General features: G+C 40.0%; 1 protein-coding gene across 3 annotated transcripts in view; it reads right to left on the reverse strand.

Moving 5' to 3' along the window:
* Nucleotides 1-22,273, reverse strand: part of samd12 (sterile alpha motif domain containing 12) — a 107,593-nt gene extending 85,320 nt beyond the window's left edge. Inside the window, exons 1-2 of one of the 3 annotated variants that reach the window (XR_005641320.1) lie at nt 22,092-22,273; nt 658-863 (exon numbers count right to left, since the gene is read on the reverse strand). Coding sequence is in view for 1 of the 3 variants with exons in the window: in XM_039821094.1 (XP_039677028.1) it covers nt 658-863; nt 21,290-21,350 (267 nt within the window). In the remaining 2 variants the exon portion in view is untranslated. Of the gene's footprint in view, nt 1-657; nt 864-21,289; nt 21,676-21,922; nt 21,990-22,091 lie in introns of those variants that run through there. The other 2 variants (XR_005641321.1, XM_039821094.1) reach the window with 2 other exon arrangements.
* Between the last annotated feature and the right edge of the window lie 3,102 nt (nt 22,274-25,375).

The raw sequence follows: 25,375 nt of genomic DNA on the forward strand, positions 1-25,375 counted from the left end.
TTGATGATATTTAAAATCTTTCAGCTAATTGTTTTGGTTTTACAGCCAGCAATTTCACCGTTTTGGTTCCTTCTTACCATTAAAATACTGATAAACAAATTGTATGCTACATAGCACCAAACAACATCCAGACAAAGTTAGAGACGTGCTGGTAAACAGAGCAGAGCATTTAGCAGCTAAAGAGACAGATATTTCCCAGTTGCTTTACAGCTTGTTCTGCTGCCCCCAAGTGGCCAAAATAAATAGTTCATACATCCCATTTCAAATTCCTTGGTTTATTACCGCAGGTGTCTAATTCTTGCTTTGGAGTGGTTACTAAAACACATCGTATACTGATTTAATCAGACTACATAATTATGTTATATAATCTGAAGAAAAAAATTGATTATCATTTATTGTTTTTTTACAATACTGAAATTAGATTAATCTGGAAGCTGCTATATTAAATTAAAATGTTTACATATCATGGCCTTCGACAGATTTTTTTGACAATTATTTAGAGTCAAGCGGTTTCCACTGGAAATCCAAAAAGGTGTCATATTATTTGTGATGAGGGTGGACTGCACTGGCATGAAGCTGACGTCCATGCTCTCTGAAGTGAACTAACACTGATGCAAACACTGTTCCTGTGCATGGTGCTCTCGGACCAACTCTTACCCGTGACAGCTCAGACTCCGAGACAGAGCGGTGTGGCGGCGGGCGGCGCTGGTATATAGGGGGGCTGACGTCCTGGTAGCTCGGACTGTCATCGTCCAGCAGCACAGGACCATCTACAGACTCCTCCTCTTCCTCCAGCTGTGACGTCATATCATCCGGGCACATCTGGTGGTCGCTGCCATTCTGGCTCAGGTTGCAGTAAACAGCTGTGTCGGCAAAAAGGCAGAATAAATGACTGAATGAGCTATGGATGAAGGGCAGAATAACCTTTTATGTATCCAGAAGTATTGTACTAAAATTGCATTAAACTCAAATTACTTATACTTTACTGCATAAATGCCTAAATATAAATGCTTTTCAGTACATTTGGCTTTCAAAATAGCACTATATAACATGTTTAATAGTATCCCAAATATGTTTTGAAGGATTTTTTATTCAAGGTGATTTCTAAGTGCGTTTTGATTTCATGTTACTATGTCTACTGATATTTCCATCTGTGAGCATGTTGAATCACATCAGGTCCTCTCACACTGAATGCTATTCTGCTACAATTCCACTAGATGGCAGCAGATAATGAGACATTGGTGGATGAGTCGCCATTGAGAGTCTCAATTCAACCACATACTAATACCATACAGCCTGCAATATAATATACTGTCTTTGCAGATAATATAGGCTACAAGAACTCAATGTATTTCATTGTCAGCAAAGCAAATGTGTGTATTTTTCCTGTTGCAAATAAAAAGTTGAATTCATGAGCAATAAAAAACCTGCTCACTTCCCTACACTTAGGCTAATGTTAGCAAACTTAAGATTGACGTAATGAGTTTGCTGGCTTTATGACACTTGTGCTACTGTAAAGCCTCATTTTAGTGTTACAAGTTGCAATGCACTTTCAGGGATATTTATGGAGCTGTCTCATCACTGTCTACGGTTTGTTTTTTAAGTCGTGAGTTCCTCTATTTCATTGCAATATGAGACAATAGTGACCACCAACATCACAAAATCAAGTGAATTTAGTTTGCATGCTATCATCTTTGAGTACTTTTTCAGTGTCAACACATACAGTATTTATATAAAAACAGCACGTATGCTACCATGTATGCAGTATGGAATTGGGAAACAGCTTGACTTTATCGCAGACACACTATACATAGCAAATGCATCAAATTCACAAACATAAATATAGTACACTGTTTGTATAGATTTTGTGGATGTTTAATCTAAAGTGAAGTTTGCAATTTTAACCATTCAAAGCCCAAAAGGTAGAACCTTCTCAGCCATCGTAACCCATAATTGATAACTGAGCAATGAAACAGCAGGTTTAACTTTCAGCCAGAAAGAAGCATCTATTCAGTAAAATTGATCGCCTTCGTGTTTTGTCAGAATAAAACAAATTGCAGAAAAAGTTGCAGAGTTGCAGGAAAAAGAAAACAAAGCTGGGCCTTGGTTTTACAGCTCTAAATCCATAGAAAACTTTTACTTGGCAGTCGATTTCAAATCTCAGGCAGAAAACTTAAAAACAAAAACAAAAATTAATTCCTATCCAAGTAGGGTGACTGTTTCAGTGGACGATGTATATTATAGACTGGAGTTTTCAGGAGATGAAGAACCAAAGTCATATATTAGCAGAGGGCTTAGACTCCTTGTTATATATTAAACTTGTATTGCACTACTTTGCCCTTTTTCTCCATGAAATGATTATTTTTAGTTTAGTTTTTGATAGAAGGCGTCAGCCTCAGGCATTATTTTAGTCTCATCAGCCACTGGTGCAGGCGCAGAAGCGACAGCTAGCAGTGAGTTGTGAGGTGTCACTGACTGAAATAGGCCGTTTGTCATCATGCAATCTGCCCACTTGTTCTAAAAACACAGACGACTCATTTATGTGGAATGGGAGCCAAAGACCCTTTTCATCACACCTGAAAGCTGCTGCTGCAGCTGCAGATTAAAGGTCGGAGCAACGGGTTTCAAAGGACGCACATTCTGCTTTTTTGAATGGTCTAAAGAGAGGGAGAATAAACTTCAAAACATAACAGAAGATTTGCAAGAAAAGCATCAACGCAAACACGGATCAAAACACAATGACAGACATTAATGGTCCGTAACGAAACACTTAAGAGTTAGGGGCACATGCTATTACAGGCAATGAATTCAATGTCCCTGATGGACAAATTGGTGTTGGCTGGGATTAAAAAGATGACAGCCAAATATCGGCCAAACAAATAATTTCAGTCTAACTGCTGGCAGGCCCAGGAAAACAGCCAATTAGGGACTTCCGTCAGGCCACTGAGCAATTACAACAACTCTGACACAGTTCAGTATGATTGGAACAAGACAATAACAACAGCAACAACATCTGCGCTGTCATTTCATATAACAACAGCAGGAGGGTGAAAACTACCGTAGGTAGTCCCGTCCCCCTCCGATGACATGCCCGACACCATACACTTCGAAAATGAAGTAACAACTCAACATGATTTAGTGAACGAAGGCGCTGCAAGCCGCATTTACTCAAAGCAAAACCTCTCAGAGATACGTCCTCCCCAGGATCTTAAATCACGCTGTCCTCTCACGTCAGATTGTACATTCTACACTTTCACTGATTATTCTGGGGACAAGGGAGTGTTTGTTATCTACTGCTGTCCAGAGATGGGAAGTAACAAAGTACAAATACTTCGTTACTGTACTCGAGTAGATTTTTCAGATATTTTTACTTTACTATTTATTTTGTGCCGACTTTTTACTTTTACTCCTTACATTTTTAACACAAATATCAGTACTTTCTACTCCTTACATTTTACAAAATTGACTCGTTACTTTAGTTTCAAATAATTTCAGTGGAGTTACCGTTATCAATTTTCGCGTAATCAATACCGAATTCAATCTAATTGGATGGGAATATATGTTGTTCTAATGTGCTGCAAATTGTGCCACCCGAAACACCACAAACTGCTGGCTTTCAAGAATTTACCATCGAATTTAAAAAAGTGCATAGAGGTAAATGCATCTTTTTGTTGTTATCAAACGCTATTTGTTGTTTGTTTCAGTAACTTTGTTAAATATACGTTAATGGTCAGTTACATTTGTTCTCCTGCCATCAATGACGATGCCTTGGTTCGCTAGCATTTAGTTAAGTAACCCAAGTTACGTTAAGGTTAGCGAGCGTTAATAATCTAATACTAGCTGACACAATATCTGTAGTAACGTTAACATTCCTCAAGGCCATTCTTGTTTTCGAGACCATTTAAGTTTACATTAACGTTACTTGGTCTTGTCTCAAAATCGACTTTATTTTGGTCTAATGTTAACGTTAATGTCTCAAACCTCTCAGACGTAAGTTAGAGGACTCATGTTTGAATTCTCACAGAATCACAATTGAATTCATATCTTGCTACTCAGAATCTTAAGTCCCAGTCTCATATATGTGATGTTTTAGGCCTATTGGCAGACATCCATTTAAAATGTAGGCAATGGCATATAAAGAGCCTTTTTTCCATGTCCACTGAAGTTTCTCAGCTTGCACTCTAGTAACAAGTGTGTGGTCCAGGTAGCTTTGCATAAGAAAAAAAAAATGGTTGTCATTCGCATGGCTACTTTTACTTTTATACTTTAAGTAAATTTCCAAGCCTGTACTTTGTTACTTTTACTTGAGTAAAGAAGTTAAATCAGTACTTCTACTTTTACCAGAGTATTTTTTAATACAAGTATCTGTACTTCTACTTGAGTATGGGAAGTGAATACTTTTGCCATCTCTGCTGCTGTTATAGAGCACTGAACTCTGGATGACTCAAATTGGAGATGATGGAATAATTTATGCCTCTGAAGTCACGCACTGTCCGAATTCCAAAAAAATAGAAATGCATATATTTATTCAATACTTAAAAAGTTGGAGTCTGTGATTCTGGAGAAATATTGTTGATATTTGAACTAACTAATCAAAACAAATATATCCCTCCCATCAGTGCTCCTTCCGAACGTTAGCATGTGCCAGATGTACCATCCCTCTCGCTCCCACTGCTTTTCTCTTATACCTCCATGGCCTCCCCTGCCCGGTCGTATGAAGGAGCACAAACGGAATAGAGTCGTGTGGCTCGGTCCGAGCCACTTTGTTCGTTTCCCAATTTACAGAGCCAGGGCTGTGTATGAACACCAGATTTCTTTTTTTCCAGCACACACAATGGACAACTAGCGGACTGGGAAGAGATATTTGCCGAGTTTGACAGACTCCACCTTTAAGTAAAATTTGAGGTACTTTATACTACTATTCAAATATATTTCAAAAGGAAACTCCACTATATTTATTTGACAGATATATACGTTACTTTTCAGATTTTACCTTAAAGACATGATTTTATTCAATTTCAAAAAGCCAACATCAATGTTTCAGCTTTAGCATGAAATTATCTCTTTACACAATGCTCTAGAAAAAAATTGGGGCGTCACTTATGGAAAGATGAGTTTGTTCTGAACATTTTGATATGAAACACATGGGGATCAGTTATATACAAATACCCTAAAAAGGTAAATTTAAGAAGATACATGTATGTGAAAATGCCCTTAGACCTCAGAGGGTTAAGAAGAATAACACTAACAGGTCAAATTGTGGATCACAGTGCAATATTATATAGTAATATCACAAACATGGCAGAGCTGCAGACCTGTTCTGGTCTGATCCCTGATAAGAAACAGTTGCCTTGAGATGTCCCCATAGAAAACACAGAGAGAATATACATGAGTGGGCCATGTTTTAAACAAAGCCAACTTGAGATGCATAGCACGAAACATTGCTCCCTCTCACTGCCTCTTTATTCCTTCCTCTTCTCCTCCCAGCTCACTCTTTCCCCTCTCCTCCTCGCCCTGTCTCAATTCTTGACTGGTGTGCAACAACTCGGGAAGAGAAATAAATTATATATCCTCTGCTAAAAGCATCTAAACAATGGAACCAGCAAACTAAATGGATAGATGGACGACAAGATGATGATAGGGGTAAGGAAAGTGGAGGCACACAGAGGAGAAAGGAGAGTTGCATTTCGCTCGATCCTTTAAAAAGGGAAGAAGGGTGGGTGGATAGGGGGCTATGAGATACAGAAATTATTTTTTTCTTCTTTTTTTTTTTAACAGCAACAGTCTCTATAAATAGCACCATTACATTCTTCGCTCTCTCCTCCCTGACATGCGCCGCGCAAGAATTGCAAGGGAAGAGAGACAGATGAGGGACGATGTCTGCCTGCTCTTTTCTGTCTCAGTGACATTCAGTAATACTAACAGGAGAGAAAATGAATGGAGGTGTTAAATAGTAGCGCCATCCATGCACAACCAAATGCATTCCTATTACTGAGAGGAAGATTAATAAAGAATTGGATTAGTCTTACATAACTCTTTCTCTCTTAATTACTGGACATGGTTTCGAACAAGGAAGCCATTACAACAAGTCAAATTTGAAAAATACCTTCCGACAAACACTGTATGTCCGTGTGAGAGGAGCACGTAATCAGGATATACTGCTATGTGCTACTATCATTTTTATCTTGTATTGTTACCGTTTGGTGATGGACTAGATGAGTGCTGCATCAGGACTTTCTGTGCTATGCCAGCTACCATCCAAAGAATACTGAATATCGAGGTTTTTTTTAAACCTTTATTTAGCTTTGCTGAGATGTTCAGGTTTGCATTTAGGTCATTAGGTCAGATCTTTTAACTGCACACTTAATAGAGGTAATAAAGGGGGGGTATTTATATGCATTATACTGTATATATCTGGGCTGATATGTCTCCCTATATGTCCCTGTAAAATTGCAGGAACCCAGCTAAAACAAAATGTTTCAAAACCGGGGCAATGGGAGAAGCCAAACGCTCTGTTTTTCTGTGCTACGCCAGAGCCTGTGTTTCACAGCCCGAGCTGGTTCAAAGTGAAACCAGTAGTGGGTCCATAATCAAAAGTGAAGTTTGCTCTGTGTGGGCGCTCAGGCTCATAGTGATCGCTTTCTCTTTGGCTGACTCTCAAAATGGAGCAGAATGAATTGTTTGTGAATAGAATCAACTGTATGACCCAGAAACAAAGCCTGGAGAAAGCAGCCAGGGGAAAACCAGGCCAGATGACTCTGCACTGCATGCCATGAGACCTTTCTTCTTTTGCCTGCTTCCAGGACATTTGGCAAAAAGGTGAAGCTAATCAAAATCTGCTAATAGGCATGTATACAGTACAGGAAGGACCTGAGCACATGCATTCCCAAAACCAAACCGTGCCAACAGATTTGAAGAGGTGGTCTGGCACCAAAACTGGCAGGCTCTCAGCAAAATGACATTTCAGTCATCCGCGCAGCTGTTACTCTTTTTTATATGTTAACAGTAACTTGGAGCTGAATCAGAAATCAGTCCCGACACTGGAAATAAACAAGTATTCAGGGAATGAATGCGTGTCTCTCCAATCAGCTCACACACACTAGCGCATGCCTCCACAATGATTTACATGCACTTGTGCCCAACCCTGCATGTACAGACTGCTGTGAAAAGGCCTTCCTAACACTGCATGCATTGCTGATTCTCACCCAGTCTGCTTTGAGAAAGTGAGCAAATCGACATGGGGTGTCAACCGAATCTGTTCCCTGCTCTCCAAATTAGAAAAAATGTGCAAAGAGTGTGTGAATGTGCGAGGAGAGTGCGTCTGCTCAGCTGTCTACCCTGAGGACCTTGGGCAGAGTTTCTCCATCAGTGGGGGACAGAAGACAGAGTCAGATCCTTGTTACATGCTTACTAAAAGTACCAATTATAATATCTTTGAAGGGTAGAAAAGAGGCGGGAAGAGAAGTGCATCAACTGCAATATACTAGTTTTGGACTGTAGGAAGAGTTTAAGATTAAATTCAGGAGAAAGATGCTTATAGATGATCTCTTCTTTGTTTATACGCTTTTCAAAGCTCTTTACAACAAAAGTCTCTCATGGGGTCTTAGTTTGAGTCTAAGGATTATTTACTAAACTCTTTGGAGATGACAATTAACGGCAGAACGCTCGCATCATTAGGGCTGGGTATCAAATCTCAATACATGTGTTTCTCAATATGTACATAACAATGACTATCAAAAAATGTGTGCCAAAAGCTTTACGGTCAAATCTTGTTTAAATATTCCTAAATGATAAAATTCAAAAATTTAAATTTGCACAATTAAATAAGTTAATGTTATGCTCAGAGAGAAAGGCTATGTTTAGCCTTTCTCTCTGAGCACATCAGCTTCCATGCTGTGTGATTCTTTTCAACAACATGTGCAGCAATCTGCAGTTTACTGTACTTAGAGCGGATTTTTTGTGTCAGACAGAATGGGTGTTGCTGCTTTTGGAGGAAAGCAAGCATCTATGGCTATGTAAGCCAACTAAGGTATTCCACTTAAAGACTCACAAGGTATGGGTGTCTCGGTTTCAAACCGTGAAATAAGTAGGGCTTCATTCTATCACCCTGGTGGACCCATGAGTCATTAATAGACCTGCCGTTTATGGCTTTAAAAATTCATGAGCCGGCTCTTCAGTCTGATTCAAGAGGCGCAGGTGATTTCAGGTAACATTCGCTGACCACAGCAGTGAATCAGAGGGTTAACACTGTTGTCACTGGATTTAAAAGCAGGAATGTGAATGAATTTGAAAAAAATAAAAAAGTTCAAACTATGTGCAAGTGAAATGCCAATTGCTCATTGCTCATGTGTTTTTATTTAACCATTATTTAAAGTGCTCATATTATGCTCATTTTCAGGTCCATAATTGTATTTAGAGGTTATATCAGAATAGGTTTACATGGTTTAATTTAAAAAAAACACCATATTTTTGTTGTACTGCACATTGCTGCAGCTCCTCTTTTCACCCTGTGTGTTGAGCTCTCTGTTTTAGCTACAGAGTGAGACAAAACACGTCTGTACCATCTTTGTTGGGAGTCATACATGCGCAGTAGCTAGGTAAGGACTACTAGCCAGTCAGAAGCAGAGTATAAGGGCGTGCCACGCTAGCAGCTAGGCAAGCATTATAACGTGTGTTACAAAGTGACGCACATTCGTCATGGAAGTAAAGGCTGGACTACAATAGAGGAGTTTGGAGCAGTTTGTGAACAGTGTTTTCTGTTGGAGATGGTAAGTGCCTTTGGGGTGGACTTTGGGCTTTTTCACTTTGTAAACCTATAACGTGCACAAAAAAGATATATATCACAATAAAAGAAAGGGGAAATAGCCAAAAATCATAATATGAGCATTTTAATTTTAACAGCAGGTTGGTGCAATAAGGGTTAAAATCAATACTGTTGCATAAGGGTAGCCTGGTTATATACATGTAATGAGCCATTAATGACGAGACATGACATCAAGGGAGGAATTCTTGTCAAGGTCCTTTTAGGCTTACTGGCTTAAGTGCATTCATGAATGCATATACAAAGCCTACAGATGAATTTCACTAGTCTGAACTGACTGAGAATTCAGGAAAAACCTGCACGATTACTGGACGACTAACAATAAAACATACAAGCACCAGTTTTCACTTACAACCCTTAAAAGACACATTTTGAAATTGTTGTATACTCAATTATTCCTCGTTTGTGCTCATTAGGTTAGCTTATCTGTTCATATGCCTGCTGTTGAGACAAAGAGGATTGACTGCATGGCTAACTGTCAAAGTGAAGTCATGTAACAAGTTATCCGGCCAGATAGACTCTATGTGGGGCTCTTAATTCACCCTGACATCCTATCAAAAGTTAACCGTGCTCCAACTCCACAGACTGCCCTCTCCAACCCCGGGGCTTGATCAGCTAGGATTGGTTGGTCCTGTGTCAAGCAGGCGCAGATGTGCTCAGCTTTGAACATTTCTCAGCTGCAGAGCGCGAGGGAGGATTAAAAAAAGAGAGGGAGAGAAGTGAAGTGAGACAGGATGAAAAGAAAAAGTCGTAGGGATGGATAGAAAGTGAGAACGAGAGACAAAAATTTGTCAGACGGATCCAAAAAAAGAAGAGGACAGAGCGAAATGACCCACTTTACAGCGCAAATACATACAGTATGAGCTAAATATAACTGTTCACTGTGAAGCATGTATTCCAGGCAAAAAGCTTTTAACATGCTCTGCTTCAAAGGCAGACAGTAAAAGGACAACAAAAATAGATTGTCTTAATTTAGAGCTGAGTAACATCTATAAATATTTGATAAGAGACACAAACTTCCTCTATTTGGCTATTGCAGATGAAGTAGAAAGTTCAGGTTCTCTGGACAGTTATCTCGTCTTTTAAACCTGCTGCAAAGATTGCACTACCAACTTTAACCGCAACAACCAGACTTATTTTCACAAATGTATGTTTTTAAACTCTCTTAGATCTCAGTGTTTATTGCTGTTGTTTTTTTCCAGTGCAGGGTGAATAAATATGATCAGTGTATCTCAGTGTCAACACTGCATGACGAAAAGGATTTGCAGTTTTAGCACAAAGGCACAGCACAAACTTAGTTCAAAATAAAAGTCTATGTTTGTCCCCACATATATTTTTCCCGCGTCTAACTTTGCAGATTATAACCCTAAAATCCAGATTACCCAGCAAATTAATGTTCTGTATGTGCGCTATTAAACCTCACTACATCAATAAAGTATATTAGTATAGAATAGAACCACAAAACCAAAAACAGTTTGTTTCCATCCAGAGGACTAGAGGGGAAACAACTCTGTGCTGTGTTTTAAAGGTGTAGTGCAGGGAAATATGATCCGCCGTGAGCAAGGTGTATTTTATTTTGAAAATTAACCAGATGTCTTATTTTGCTTCTGTGCTCGACTTCCTGTCCCGCACTATCTGCGAAAACGCAAAAGGCGGAGCAGTATGTCCTGAATGTCCCTTACCGGCTAATGTATTTCAAGATGGCGCATGAATATGGAGCGTCTACCCCAGTTCATGCAAATGCAAATGTGAAATTTCAAGCCAAAAGGAATACTTGGAATTGATGATGGTGGTAAATATTCATGAAAACGGACAGGTTTGTGAACGGGCAACACAGATTTTGATAATGAACAACTAAACACGTTACACACTGGACCTTCAACAGTCCAGCCGTCTTGTTTCTGTCTCACTTGATATGACCTTTTGCCTGTCTTTGCCCTTTTTGTTCTGGCTACCTGTCTACTGCTGTTAGTGGTGGAAGACACTTCATATCAGATTGTTTCAAAATCTTGGCATAGCACGTTTTAGAGTAACACAACTTAAAAATGTTCTTTCTTCACAGCTGTACACCTATTACAGCATATGCATACATTTCCTCACAGAACAAAAAGCATTATTAGCGTCAGGAATCAGATACTGTATGTGTTCCACCTTTAAAGTGCTAATCTTATGCTTTTTGCCTTTTTCCCCCTTTCCTTTATAGTGTTATATATCTTTTTTGTGCACGTTATAGGTTTACAAAGTGAAAAAGACCAAAGTCCACCCCAAAGGGACTTACCATCTCAAACAGAAAACACTGTTCACAAACTGCTCCAAACTCCTCTATTGTAGTCCAGCCTTTACTTCCGTGACGAATGTGCGTCACTTTGTAACACACGTTATAATGCTCGCCTAGCTGCTAGCGTGGAACGCCCTCATACTCTGCTTCTGACTGGCTAGTAGTCCTTACCTAGCTACTGCGCATGCGCGACTCCCAACAAAGATGGAACAGAAGTGAGATGCCTCACTCTGTAGCTAAAACAGAGAGCTCAACACACAGGGTGAAAAGAGGAGCTGCAGCAATGTGCAGTATGACAAAAATATGTTTTTTGAAAGTTAAACCATGTAAATCTATTCTGGTACATCCTTTAAATATAATTATGAACCTGAAAATGAGAATAATATGAGCACTTTAAAAGATGTCAAAAGAATAAACACTGCAGTCCTGCTACACCATGCCACATAATGACTGTCTTCACCTGACATTGACTCCCTCCATCTGTGCCAAATCAGTGACACATAAACAGCCTTAGATCTGCAGCTTCAATCAGTCAGCGAGAACAGAGCCCATAGAACCTCATGGTCATCAGGGACCGGATCTGATAAGCTGCCAAGTTTCTGCACACGGCACAACGGGGTGCCAAATGATGCAGAGTATTTCACAAAAACCACAAAGGTCGACATTTGTGAGGGAGAAGAGATGCGCATGGAAGGTTAGAAGGGTTTTACAATGGTGATGTGATCGATGAACGCCTGGGGTATTCAGCAATATTAATCTCTTTCCCCCAGAGTTTCATTTGCATCTTGCTCATACGTCATGAAGGTCGCGGTACTGTGTACTGAAGATTTTGTTCTGTCCTGTTTGGTAACACAGACAAGGACCCGCAGTGTCAGCCAGGTTAATGTTCCAGAGCATTAAAACATAGTCCTAAATAGAGGTCGGACGCTGTAGAGGATTTTTATAAAACAAAGACAACACAAATCTAAACTCCTCTTATCATTTTGCCTTCACTCATCTGCTTATTTATCAGATCTAAATGTGGAAAATCTGCACCTTTTCCCTCTTTGATCACTGTGAATCTGCCTCAGTATGTGCAAATGTGCCAACTGCAAAAATGGCAAGTGGCTTATATTTCAAGTTGATTGAGCTGTAGCACAAAGCATCCTGAGGCTACAGGTGACATTTGAATACAGTGAGAAGTCTTAGTTCAGGTGTGACATGAATATGAAAATAACTACGATTCGCAACACCGGCGCTTTTAAATTGAATTATTCTTCTCCACTGGGCTGTAGTCAGTATTCTGGGCTGTGGTTATGGAAGTGAATTTTATTTATTTTTATTTTTTTTAATCTTAACAATCTCAAACTACAAAATTTTTTTTCCTCCAAAACCAATAACATCAAACTTACTTGGACCGGCCCCTTCAATAAGTTCTGGTATCAGCACGACTACGGTTCTCCATTGAAGAACGAGGAATATAGAATAGTTTTGAAATAGGCATTTTGGGAAAATAAGTTTATTTGCTTTCTTGTTGAGAGTTAGATTAGAAGTTTGATACCTCTCTCGTGTCTGTAGGCTAAAATGAAGTTAAAGCTAGCAGCACAGTTAGCTTAGCATAAAGACTAGAAACTGTTAGCCTTGCTTGTCCAAAGGCAACAAAATCCACCTACAAGCATATCTTAAAAGGAATATTTCACCGCTGGAAAGCTGAATATATCTTTAAATTGGGTCACTTATGTAGTAGAAATGTGAAATTTTTTTAAATTGGTGCCTTCTAGGCCGAGAAAAGCCAGAAAATGTGTTTTGGTCTTATATGGATGAAAAACACCAAATCCCAGAATGCACCTGCTTCGTTGCTTTGAGTCCACTCCCAAGCCACGCCTACCGCTTCACAGACAGACTGTCAGTACCCGATCCGTTCCACCTGCACAATCCGTTCTGCGCATGTGCAAGATGACACGTATGCCATGACGTAGGCGCAGATGATAATGCTGCGTTCATGCCACCTCGAAATAACAGGCACCGCCCCACTGGTTACGTTGTTTCTGCAGCTAGATTCAGTCTAAAATAACGTTAAGTCAAACTTAATGGGAAAAGCAGGCTACAGCTAAATTAAGACATTACAGTAATAACAATAAAGACAAGTATTGAGTGATTGTATTTTAAATGAGCACAAGTAAAGTAGAACTGACGTAACTGCTGTTATATATGTTAACGTTTATTTTCAAGTTTTATTTTGAGGGTCTTTTAAAGTTTACATGCTGTCTCAGCTAGCGGTTAGCCGAATAGCTGTTAGCTAAACTAACGTTAGCTTAACTGTGGAGGCGAACGGCAGACCGCGCAACCAGCTAGCGGTTAGCCAAATTAACCGTTAGCTAAACTAACGTTAGCTTCCCCGGTGGAGGCTAACGGCAGACCGCTATAATCACCTAGCGGTCCGCCGAATTAACCGTTAGCTATACTAACGTTAGCTTCCCGGGGAGCTAACGGCAGACCGCTATAATCACCTAGCGGTCCACCGGAATTAGCTATTAGCTAACTAACGTTAGCTGGAGGCTAGCGTGTGAACATCTTGCGCATGCGCAGAACGGATCGTGCAGGTGGAAGCGGTCCCGTTATTCCAAGGTGGTGGTGGAATGAACGCAGCATTATCATCTGCGCCTACGTCATGGCATACGTGTCATCTTGCACATGCGCAGAACGGATTGTGCAGGTGGAACGGATCGGGTACTGACACAGACCGAGGCATTCAACTCAACTCAAGCGTGTTTTATTTCAACCATATACATGAAACAACGTTTCATCGTGACTCAACGACATTATATAAAAACGACATACGAAACAGGCTACATTTAGTACACACACTTTATAGGCTCCGTAAAGTTCAGCTAACACATACTAGCATTAGCGTGTTGGCGGCGTAAACACCGAGCATAAACACAGCCGTGAATTAGCGGTGCTAAATGTAGAATGGTCGGCATTTAACAGTCACAAACTCCACCAGCAGTTAGCAGTTAAATGGATACAAATCACCACATTTCTGCGCCCACTCGGTGTTAACACAGCCCACCTATTTTACCTGGCGACAGAGCATCTCTAGCTCGGAGGGCTAGCAGGCCTGGTAGCTGGACAGTCCAGTACACTATTCAGGCATGTTTCCACAACAACAAAAACACAGCAGTCTCTGAACTCACGTTGGGAGTGTCGTTAAAGTTGGATGTAGTCCAGTTTGTGGTCTAAATAAGCGGACACTTGCAAGCAGGATCCGTAAAGTTCAGCTAACGCATACTAGCATTGGTGTAGCTAAACACGGAGTATAAACACAGGCGTGAATTAGCGTGGAATGTCGAATGGTCGGCATTTAACAGTCTCAAGCTCCACCAGCAGTTAGCAGTAGCTAGTTGGATTTTATTTCTACACCAGTCCGTTTAACACAGCCCACCTCCATGGGCGGGCGAGCAGCCTGGTAGCTGGATAGTCCCGGTTCCGGGACACTGTTGTTCAGGCATGTTTCCACAACAACAAAACACAGCAGTCACTGAACTCACGCTTGGGAGTTTCGTTGAAGGAGGATGTAGTCCAGCTTGTTGTTTAATGAGCAGACACTTGCAAGCAGGATGGATGGGACAGGTGGACAGCTAGCGTTAGCTTTCCACCTAGCCGATGAGGATGTCCCCTAGCGCGTTACACGGCATTGGAGCGACACCGCTGGTCTCCGTCGGCGCGAAGCTCACGTAGTGTGCCGAGTATTGCGTCTGTAATAACGTTTCCTCCATATTCTCCGATCTGTACCCATGTATCCCGGTGGTACACACGTCCGGTAGTTTGAATGCAGATAATTGTTGTAAATGTTTTCTGCTGAAAACCGAGAGCCTGTTTAGCCGAAGATTCAAGATGGCTGACAGTCGTTTTCATTGGAATACCTCGCCAGACTCGGCAGTCCACCCCCTGGGTGTGTGGAAAAACATAAGGAAGTAGATCCTACTACTGGCTGTAGTCCTTGCCTCTGGCCCAAAAATCTTCCGATGACGCAAAAATCGTCATTTTACGTCATCGGAAGATTTTTTTCAGGCCCCAAATGCAGAAAAACACAAAAATGTACGGGCAAAAAGACGTTTTAAGGGGGCTAGCTGTTTCCAGTCTGTGTGCTAAGCTAAGCTAACTGGCTGCTAGCTGTAGCTTTATGTTTAACAGACAGATACTGTATGAGACTGGTATCTCATCTAACTCTCAGAAAGACCCTGAATAGGCATAGTTCACAAAATGTCACACTGCCTTGCAACACCATAGGTCAAGGGTTGTCAGGACATCAGAATTTTGTTTATGCCTAAAACAATACTTCTTTGTAGAGCTGCAACGGACTATTTTCAATTTATAATTAATCTACTGATTATTTTACTCAATTAAGCAAGTCATCATCTGGTAGTTAGATAGCGAAAAATAAATATTACAATTTCCCAGAGCCCAATGTGAAGTCTTCAAGTGTCTTGCTTTGTCCCACCAAAAGTCTAAAACCAAAAGTTATTCCATTTCCAGTGATAGAACACCTGGAAAAATCAGCAAATATTCATATATGAAAAGCTAAAACCAAGAGAATTTGTTTGCATTTTTGAAAATAAATTTCAATTGTTAATCAAAATTGTTGCCAATTACCTAATATGTTTATTTCACATCACGTCACAGTATGAAAAGCACAGTTTAAATTATTGAATTACATTTAAAAAGGCGTCTACTTTGATACTTTTATAGAAACTCAGACAATAGAAGTGACAAAAACTACTCAAGTTATACTGTCAACATTAGATTTATGGCGCCTTGTGTTCAATGGTTGATAGATGTTGCCTTTCACATAATGAAAATAAACTATGTTGAGTTGTTTGAAATCAAATAGTCTGTCAGGTTTATGCACCAGAGTACCAGACTCTATTGGCTTAACCTTCCCTTCTTTTCTCTCCAGCTGACATTCACAGACACAGTGATGCAAGCTGAGCCAGCTGAAGCACTCAGGCCTGAGACAGATCCGAATAGAATTGTAATGAGTAAACCCCTGACAGATTCTCTTCAGGTACAAGGTAGGAGATGCAAATACCGTAAGTATGTTGATGAGAGTCAAAGTCTAATATGTGAATGCTGGCATTGCTACATGACAACTTTTCTTTTTTTATTTTCTATTTTTATTATCTGCTTAGCCTTTGGTCTAAATTCCAGGCAGCAGCACTTTAGTATGGTGCATCAAAGATGGCTTTAGGTCCACCCAAGGGACGATTACACAACACCACTCTCCAATGACATTTGCTACATCTTCTGTCATCTTAATCCCAATCCTGCTGAGTAAGGAGGTGAGATGCTACCTCACCGTAGCAACTCCTGATCAGCCTGACTAAGACGTAATCCTATTCCACCAACTCAAATAAACATGTTTATTCTACTAATTCTATTCGTGGGCCAGATCCCGGAGATGGATTTGAAATGAGTTTTCTGAATGGTTGCACATGCAGGCAGAGCAGGGCAGGACATATCAAGGAGGCTAGAGAGAGAGGGACAGAGTGAAATGAACTACCTCTGCCACGGGGGTAAACACTGCTGTGGTTTAACATGGGGTCCAGTTCTTAGCTTTCTTTCTATGTGTTTGCATATCTACATCCATATACACATGCTTCTGTCACATGCTTATGTGTGCCTATAAGAAACCTAGCTCTTCATTATTGCCCTCAGGTCATGTAGCCGTTTTATAACCAGCCAAATATGACATACAAATTACATAAGCATGCATTCAGACTGAAAATAACAGTGTGCTGGTGACCGGGTGGTTTAAGACGCATTCCATACATACAGGTTTATGCAACATACTTGTCCCAAAAAAGTAAACATTTAATAAATAAAATACAGCCACCACAACATTACTGGTCGTATTCTACCAGGGACCTTTGTTGCATGTTATAGCCCCTTCTCTGTCCTGTTTGTCTCTAGGCTGCCAACTGTCCAATAACTTCTGTAACTTTCCAAAACGGAAAATCCAACATTCAAAACCACTTCACGGCCGCTGCGTGGAGGTGAGAAAAGAGCCAGGGTTTTAACTTCTCTCTGCAACTTTTTTACACAACAATTTCTGTCACTTTTTATGTTTAGAACTGAGTACAACACTGTATGCTTTTAAGGAGAGACTGTATGATGTCCGGCTTTTCACTCCGCTGTCGAGTGCGGCCGTCCAGAACAGCTGTAAACACTTTTGACTTTGTAACCAGTTATTTTCTAGTATAACCTGGCCCTCAGTCTATATATATATATATATATATATATATATATATAATATATATATATATATTTTTTATATATATATATATATATATATATATATATATATATATATATATATATATAACACCAGTCATTAAGTCATTCATATCAGCTGTTATGAGGCAACAGTACGTGAGACTATAATGTCTCCAACTGTGCTGAGGACTTGAGGCAGGATGATCTACAGCTTCGTCACCAGGGGCCTTTTGTCCAATATGGAGTGCAACTGCTGTGCCTTATTAGCACAATTATGAAGCTGTATTTGTATCTGTGATGAGTTGGGATTTCCAAGCACAAGTACATGTGATGGTACATGAATGCGTAAGGAGGTCTGATTAAAGCATCAGAATAACTGCCCGACATGATGTAACAATCTCCAAGACTCTTGTCTCACACCTCTTGCGGGTAAAAGAAATGTGTCAGGGAGAGTCACACATTTTCTGACACTCCAGCACAACATATTCTTCAAGCACTTCATTTCCAGGCTAGACATTAAAAGAACATGCAATGGGGTTATTATTTTTTGCAAACAACTAAAAGATGCTCGAACAAAGAAGCAATAAACAGATCATGAAGTTGAGTCTGAACTAATAGCAGCTATTATGAACATTCACACTATATAAAAGCTGATTAAGCCTTTCTCTAGATTGTCAATCGAACCACTTGTCAGCATTTAAGGACTAACAGTACATTTGCGTAGTTTTGTGATGTCTTGAACAGACTGAATTTGCCAAACAGCGTGTGAAAGTGCCTTCCAAAGTAACTCTCTAAGAGCTTATTGTCTTCTCATGTGTTACAAATTATTAAATTCATGACCTATATTCTCTTGTCTTAGAGGGGTTGGTAGAGCACTGGAACAGAAAACAGTGACACTGCAGAGTTGTTGTGATTTCTCTCCCCAATGAAAGTGATGGTGCTGCAGGGAACTTGGTCCAATCCACTGGGAGAGCTTTGCTTGCACCGCAGAGAAATAAACACAACCAGTTTTAATTAGAGCCAAACTACAAAAAAAAAACAAGATTTTCTTGCTAATTGTAGCAAATTTAGAAATGGAGATTAGTTTGCACAATGGAAACCAATCAGTAAGTGTCATCATAGGGGGAAGGGGATAGGAACACAACAAAAATAGGATATTTCACATGCTCATACAGGCCAATTTAATTGTCATTAATTTCCTTTCAATGAACTACTCGATTTCAGAACAAAATCTAAATCATAAATTTAAATGATGATAAAGAAGTTTTGAACAATATTCAAATCCTTTACTCCAGTAAGTACAACAAATACAACAAAGTAAAAATATTCAACTTAAAGTAGGAATGCACCAATATGACTTTTTCTCGACACAGATACCTGGGCTTTCCAGTATATAATGTTTATAGTATATGAACATAGAATGTATTAGAATTGACCGAATAGATCGGCCCCATTGTTAGCGATACCTGATTCAGCTATTTGAGTCAGTATTGGCCCGATATCCAATATCAGTATTGGATCGGTGCATAAAGGTCTTTCATTCAAAATCCTCCGTAAAGTAATAACTATTAGCAGTAAATATACTTAAAATGTCAAAAGTAAAAAAAAGCTGGTTTTGCTGAAAAATGGCCCCTGTAATTGAAATATTAGTAAATATGACATTATTAGGCAATCAATACTGTTGTTCGTGAGATGATTAATCTTAGTTTTTTTTTATTTTAGTCGGTAAATGTTTCTTTGGTGAAGCTGCTACCAACTTACAGACATCTAATACATGACGAGGGGGAAAAAAAAAAATCACAAGCCAACATGCTAATGTAGTGTTGGCTTTTCATGTAAAATCTAAATCTGGAAAGTAATGTGAAATGTAGTGGCCTAGAAGTTTAAAGTAGCAGAAAATGAAAACGATCAAGTACAAGTACCTCTACGTACAGTCCATTATTAGGGTAAACGTACCCATTAAGCCCAGTCACCATTTAAGCCCACTTGCAACTTTGAAGTAAATTTAAAAAAAAGAGGGGGCTGTCTTATGCTACTCATTATTTTATCCAATCTAACAAGTTCTTAATTACACATCAGTTTTTGTTGAGAACCATTCACATTTGTCAATGTTGAGATATGCCAGCCTACATCAGTGCAGTCTCAAGGAGGCTCACATAAAGTCGCCTCAAAACTTTGGTGTTTTGGGACCCCTCAGAAGGAATCTATTTTCAACTATTTACATCCACTAACTTGGTAAGTACATTCATATTATGTAAATTGAGAGATTAATGATTTGATTGCTGTGTATTATCAAGTAGTTTTTTGCCAATTTGTAGCCTAGATTGACATTACGTTAATGTAAATTCCACCACTGAATCCTATCGGAGTTACTTTTCTCTGAGAGGCATGAGCACTATCATCACTGTCTTCAAAGAGAAAGCATTTTAAAGTATTGTATTTCAGCCACGGTAGTGGGCTGTATAGGAGGTTTTGGCTGCTCTAGCCAAATATGATCACCTTGTGTGTTTAGAAGTGCAGTTTTTCTCCCCAATTCTGGCAGGCAAATTAGTTATAGCGGCTTCAGGGGATAGGGACATCACTCATCTCTCTCAATGACACAAGTCAGTGAATCATGATTGAATGCACGGAGTTGTCCTATATTGTAGCTCCTCAAACTGCTGAAGTCACAAATTGTATTGATTTATTTCACGCTTAGTGTGTGCATTTCTGCAAAAATGACAAAAGAAAAAAGAAAAAGCTTTCAATAATTGTATTGTACTGCTAAAATGGCATTTGTGCATTACACTATCGCTGGTATCTTACAGTAATAGTTTTGAGATTATTCTGTATGTAAAATAGTTAAGTTGTAATGAAAATGCTTAAGTTGTATCATATTTTTTGAATTTCATGGTTGTGGAGAGGATGAAGTATGTTTCTCCATAACTATTACTATTACTACATAACTACTGTTAAAATACATACCCACCGATTTTATTCATGAGTTAGCCTGAACAAAAAAAAAAAGATGAGAAAGAGATGAAGAAATGGATGAAACTGGATAACGGATAAAGCATTCAGCTCTGCTACAAAGTGTTCATCTGCAGGCAGCTTCAGCACCCCCTCCCTTCCTCTTCACTGCTTTAAAGGACGAATCTCAAGAGATGCATGAATGAAACTATATGGATATGCTTCTGTAAGGATGGCATTATTATAGCTGCTGCGCTCATTGTATATCATTAAAGATGTATTTTAAGTTTTGAAACAGGTGACAATAACTTTTACATCTGTAGGTCAGCACAATCAAGAAGCTACAACATTAGAGCACGAAGGGCACAACTTGTACATTACATTCATACATACAGGCACAAACAGAGAGGCTGTTAGGGATCCTCCAGGGGAGCTGGTGAGGCTTTCAGGTGGTCCTCAAGTATAACATTGATCTAAGGGTGCACATCAGCTGATTTGCACCTTTCCACAGTAGAAATGTTGCACTAAAATGTGATACATATCAGGAGACAGAGACCCTGAATAAAATGTGCAAAAACAAGAGTTTGAGCTGTTTTACATGCATACTTGTGGGTCCTTAACATGGGAAAACATGAGAAGTCATAGAGCAGAACAACAATAATGCCCTGCATACAGCCTTAATCTGTGCTATCTATGCCAGCACTAGTATATTGACTGGCAAACACAACATGACAGTCTACAGCCCACTTTTATAAATCTCAGAAGAGGAACAGGAGAGACGGGTTCAGGTCAAACAGCACAATGTGTGGGTAATGTGTATAAAATTTCCTGTAATGATGAATAACCTGATCTAGGACAGGTATGCAGGAGTGCCACAGCCTCATTCCAATCATAACTGCATGGACAAACACACTGGACTGAAAAAGCCTTTGAGGGGAGAGCGCTAGTCCCACTGCATGCATGTGACACCCCCTCCTCCAACATACCTCTCATTGGATTCTGGATCCACAAGATGCCCCCGATAAGGTGAGGAGATTGGCCGAGCATCCCTGACAGTCACTTTTACCACCTCCAATGTCCAGAGCGAGCACCTTATACCATATATAAATTATTTACTGACAACCACGGAGAGATGTGCGTGACTTCCCCGGTCCACAATGTCGCACCACCTGCTGCCAGATGAGCAGCCTGAACCCGGGCTGGTCTTGTGGAACAAGCTTAGCGCACAACACAGAAAAGCCCGGTAAATATTATCTACAAGACAAATTATCAATAAATAGTCCCTGGTGTTAATCTCAGCACTGCATGGCTCCAGTGTCCTCCAGAGAAGACAGAGTGCACAACGGAGATGATTATGCAAAAGAACTGGACGCTCCTGGGTCACAGACCTGTTAACCAGTGATCGTCTCCAATCGCAGAGTTTACGACCAGGCGCGCGCACACACAGTAGCAATATTTAAATGCAGAAAGAGGCTGCGCGTTAACACGCGTCTTTATGGTGTGAGATCATGTACCATCACATTGAATCACAGCGGCAGCCTATATCGTTTCAACTGTACAGTGTAATAATAAGACAAGATGACAGCGTAATGCGGAGAAAGCAGAGGTTGCAACATTACCCAATCACAGGCTTTCACAGGTGACTCGACTGTGTCTGGGTTGAGCCAGGCACACCATACAGCTCCCATTATCACGGCAACTGAACTACAACAATTGTCGGTTATCTTTGAAACGAACACAAAAACGGAAGTGCCATCGTGGACAGCACAGGAGGGTGAAGCGCCTTACCTTCGACAGCCATAGTGCTACTCCACAGATTTGGGCATCACTCGCAAGGGAGCAGGCGAAATGTAAAAGTCAGCGCTCTCTCATTGTACCTTGTTTGGCGTGTTATCATCACTTTGCTGCGGGCAAGCCGGAGCGCACAGCTGCTGCGCCTCAATGGATTCTGGGAAGTGTAGGCGCAGCGCTTTCTGGGATACGAGTGAAAAGCAAGTTTAATCAGTTTTGCAGAGAAGGCAGTTTGACAGCATCTCTCTCTCTCTCTCTCTCTCTCTCTCTCTCTCTCTCTCTCTCTCTGTGTGTGTGTGTGTGTGTGTGTGTGCGCGCGCATTTGTGCGTGCCCTAAAATCCCTGTTATAAAGCACACAAATATTCCTAGGATTCTAAGGAATGATCATTTTATTTATACAGCACATTTCATTTCATTACACTTACATTCAAAATAAAGATAAAATACATGCAACAACAAGTAGGCCTACATACCTACATACCAGCACCTCTTAAGTTCACTAATTAAAAACGTTTATCTCCTTTCAAATCACTCCTCACTTGGTTCGGATTGAAATTAAGACAAAAGTTGAAATCAAAGAGAAAAAAATGCATTGGTGTGTGGCTGGGTTGGATCAGTGGTTAGAGCAGGAGCACATATACTGAGAGGTTTATACCTTGATGCAGAGGTCACGGGTTTCGAATCCGATCTGTGATGATTTCCTGCATGTCTTCCTCCTCACTCTCCCCTTTCTCACCTAGCTGTCCTGTGACATTAAAGCTGGAAAAGCCCCCAAAAATAATCTAACATAAAAAGAATGCATAGGTTTGTGTGTCCACAGGGCAGAACGTAAAGCCATGCAACCAGTCTGCCATCAACTGGAGGTTCCCCTCATCCACAGATTCAGCTTTGTGGATGCTCTATGCTTTTTGCACTCCATGGTGCAAGCAATAAAACAGCTTATTTTTTTTTTTACAATGACTGTGTCAATGACTGTGTCAAAATGTTCTTACCGATCAGGTCTTGACAGCCACAGAAAAGACCTGTAAATCCTTGTTGGTATGCTAATTGAACTGAGCACTTTCAATATGACACACCTACTCTGTGTGTCAATTTCTTCTTTATTGTGTGACATTATTGTTATATGTTTATGTGTGATATTGCTGATAATGACACGTGAGCGTGCATATGAGGTGTATCAAAGAACAAAATCAATGTAACCTTGTCATAAGGCCATTACATTAAAGTTAAAGTGGAAGAGAGCACAAGGAGGAAGTATGTGCAGCATCTGCAAGTTAGTCAAGGATAAAATATCTCCAATGGGAGACATGCAGCACAGGTATTGCAGGTAGTAAACAGATACACAAAACCAATTGTCCCACAGGGCCAAGCCTACTTACATGCCTGCCTGTGTCATGGTATTTGAGTGTGACATTTTCATAACTGATATCCTGGAGTGATAAACAGATAATTTTCTGTAAGTGACACTATGAGGAAGTCTGTTGTTTTCAGCATAATTCTTCTGTGTTGTGCAGAACAGGCGTGTCTGTCGGTATACACGTCTGTGTTCTGGTGTCTTCTTTTGTTATAAGATCTGCTCAGCCTGTCTGAGGAGTTTCTCTGACTTTGATTGATAAACATCACATACAGTACGTAAGTATGTGTGCTTGCTTGTGTGTGTGTGTGTGTGTGTGTGTGTGTGTGTGTGTGTGTGTGTGTGTGTGTGTGTGTGTGTGTGTGTGTGTGTGTGTGTGTGTGTGTGTGTGTGTGTGTGTGTGTGTTCATATTCCGTTTTACACAGGAGAGTTGACAAACTGACAACAGACAAAGGGAGCACACAGACTAAATACATAAGGCAACAAGGATGGTAACAAGGAGCAGGTCACATGAGGGCTGATCAACAGATGAAACACATCAGGGCAGGACAGACGATCACAAAAAGCGGGAAAACACACAAGGCAGGAAGTGAAGCATCTGAAACGAAATAGGTCAGAATTCAAAATAAAACAGGAAGTAATGATTGATAAGTAGAAACATAATCCACAGACGGGATGTGAATAGTGTGTATCCTTGAAGCATAACAGAGAATGAATGGAAATGCATTGCCTACCACATAAACCATTTGAAAACCCTTTTAAAATGTTTTGAAAACTGCATTTACCTGTGGCCTTATCTGTTCTTCTCCATCAAAATTGCTGTAATTGTTTAAAGAAATTCTTACAGCCATTTTCTGATGCTTAACAACCATCATATTTACAGCTGCACAATTATAGCTAAATTAAAAAGGATTTGTTCACCCAGTAGAGTGTGCGCCCCATGTAGGCTGAGTCCTTGGCAGCGGCCCGTGTCCGAACCCGACCCGTGGCCACTCTCTCTCTCTCTCCCCATTCCTGACATCAAGCTATCCTGTAAATTAAAGGCCATAAAAGCCCAAAACATAATATTAGAAAGGATTGCTTATGTCATTGTTGATCAAATTGTGTGACTCTAGTTACAATAAACCAGTGTAGACAACTAACATGTGAAACTGACAAATAAAAAGCTGTTTCATGAGTTTTGCTACACTAAGCATACTTTGTCTCCTGGATGCAGTTAACTATTGAGTCTTTATGGGAAATTAGTAGTGCTAACTTTCCTCTTTAAGAAATTCCAAATATGTAGTCTCTGTCTATTCAGTTTGGTCTGGGTGTTCGGTCAATTGGAAGGTCATACTGCGTCCCCACAGGTGTCCCATTCATCAGATTCAACTGCAGAAAATGAGATCCGATCTGTCCATTAAAGAAAGCAAATGCATCATTAATTCTTGTGTGACCGATTCATGTGCTCAGTATTCTTACAGAGAAATGACAAAGCTCAGTCTAATCGCTACTGGACATGAGTTTTGCCTTTTTGCTTTTATCTTGACATGACATGTGTGACTGGCAATACCAGTTCGTGTGATTTTTTCGATGGGCTGTGCATACCTCTTCTGCATTTACTTCTCTTGTGCATGTGTTTGTAAGGACTCCTGGAAACCAGTTCCTCAGATGGAAATTCATCAAATATATTTTTAACCAGCTGTTTAATCACAGATGATTGGTGATTCCCCTTTAATCTATGATCCATTGTGATCCATTGATGGATGATCCAACGTTATTCATTGTGTGTTACAGCAGAACACTGTAAATGTGTTAATATGTGAATGAAGTATTTTATGGATCATGGAATCTGAGAACACTTTACAAAATGATGTGTATGCAGACAAATATTCAGATACATTTCTATTTCATATGCTCATTTTTATATTGTTTCATTTGTTTTA

This window comes from Perca fluviatilis, chromosome 13 (assembly GCF_010015445.1).
Source record: "Perca fluviatilis chromosome 13, GENO_Pfluv_1.0, whole genome shotgun sequence".
Classification (NCBI taxonomy): Eukaryota; Metazoa; Chordata; class Actinopteri; order Perciformes; family Percidae; genus Perca; species Perca fluviatilis.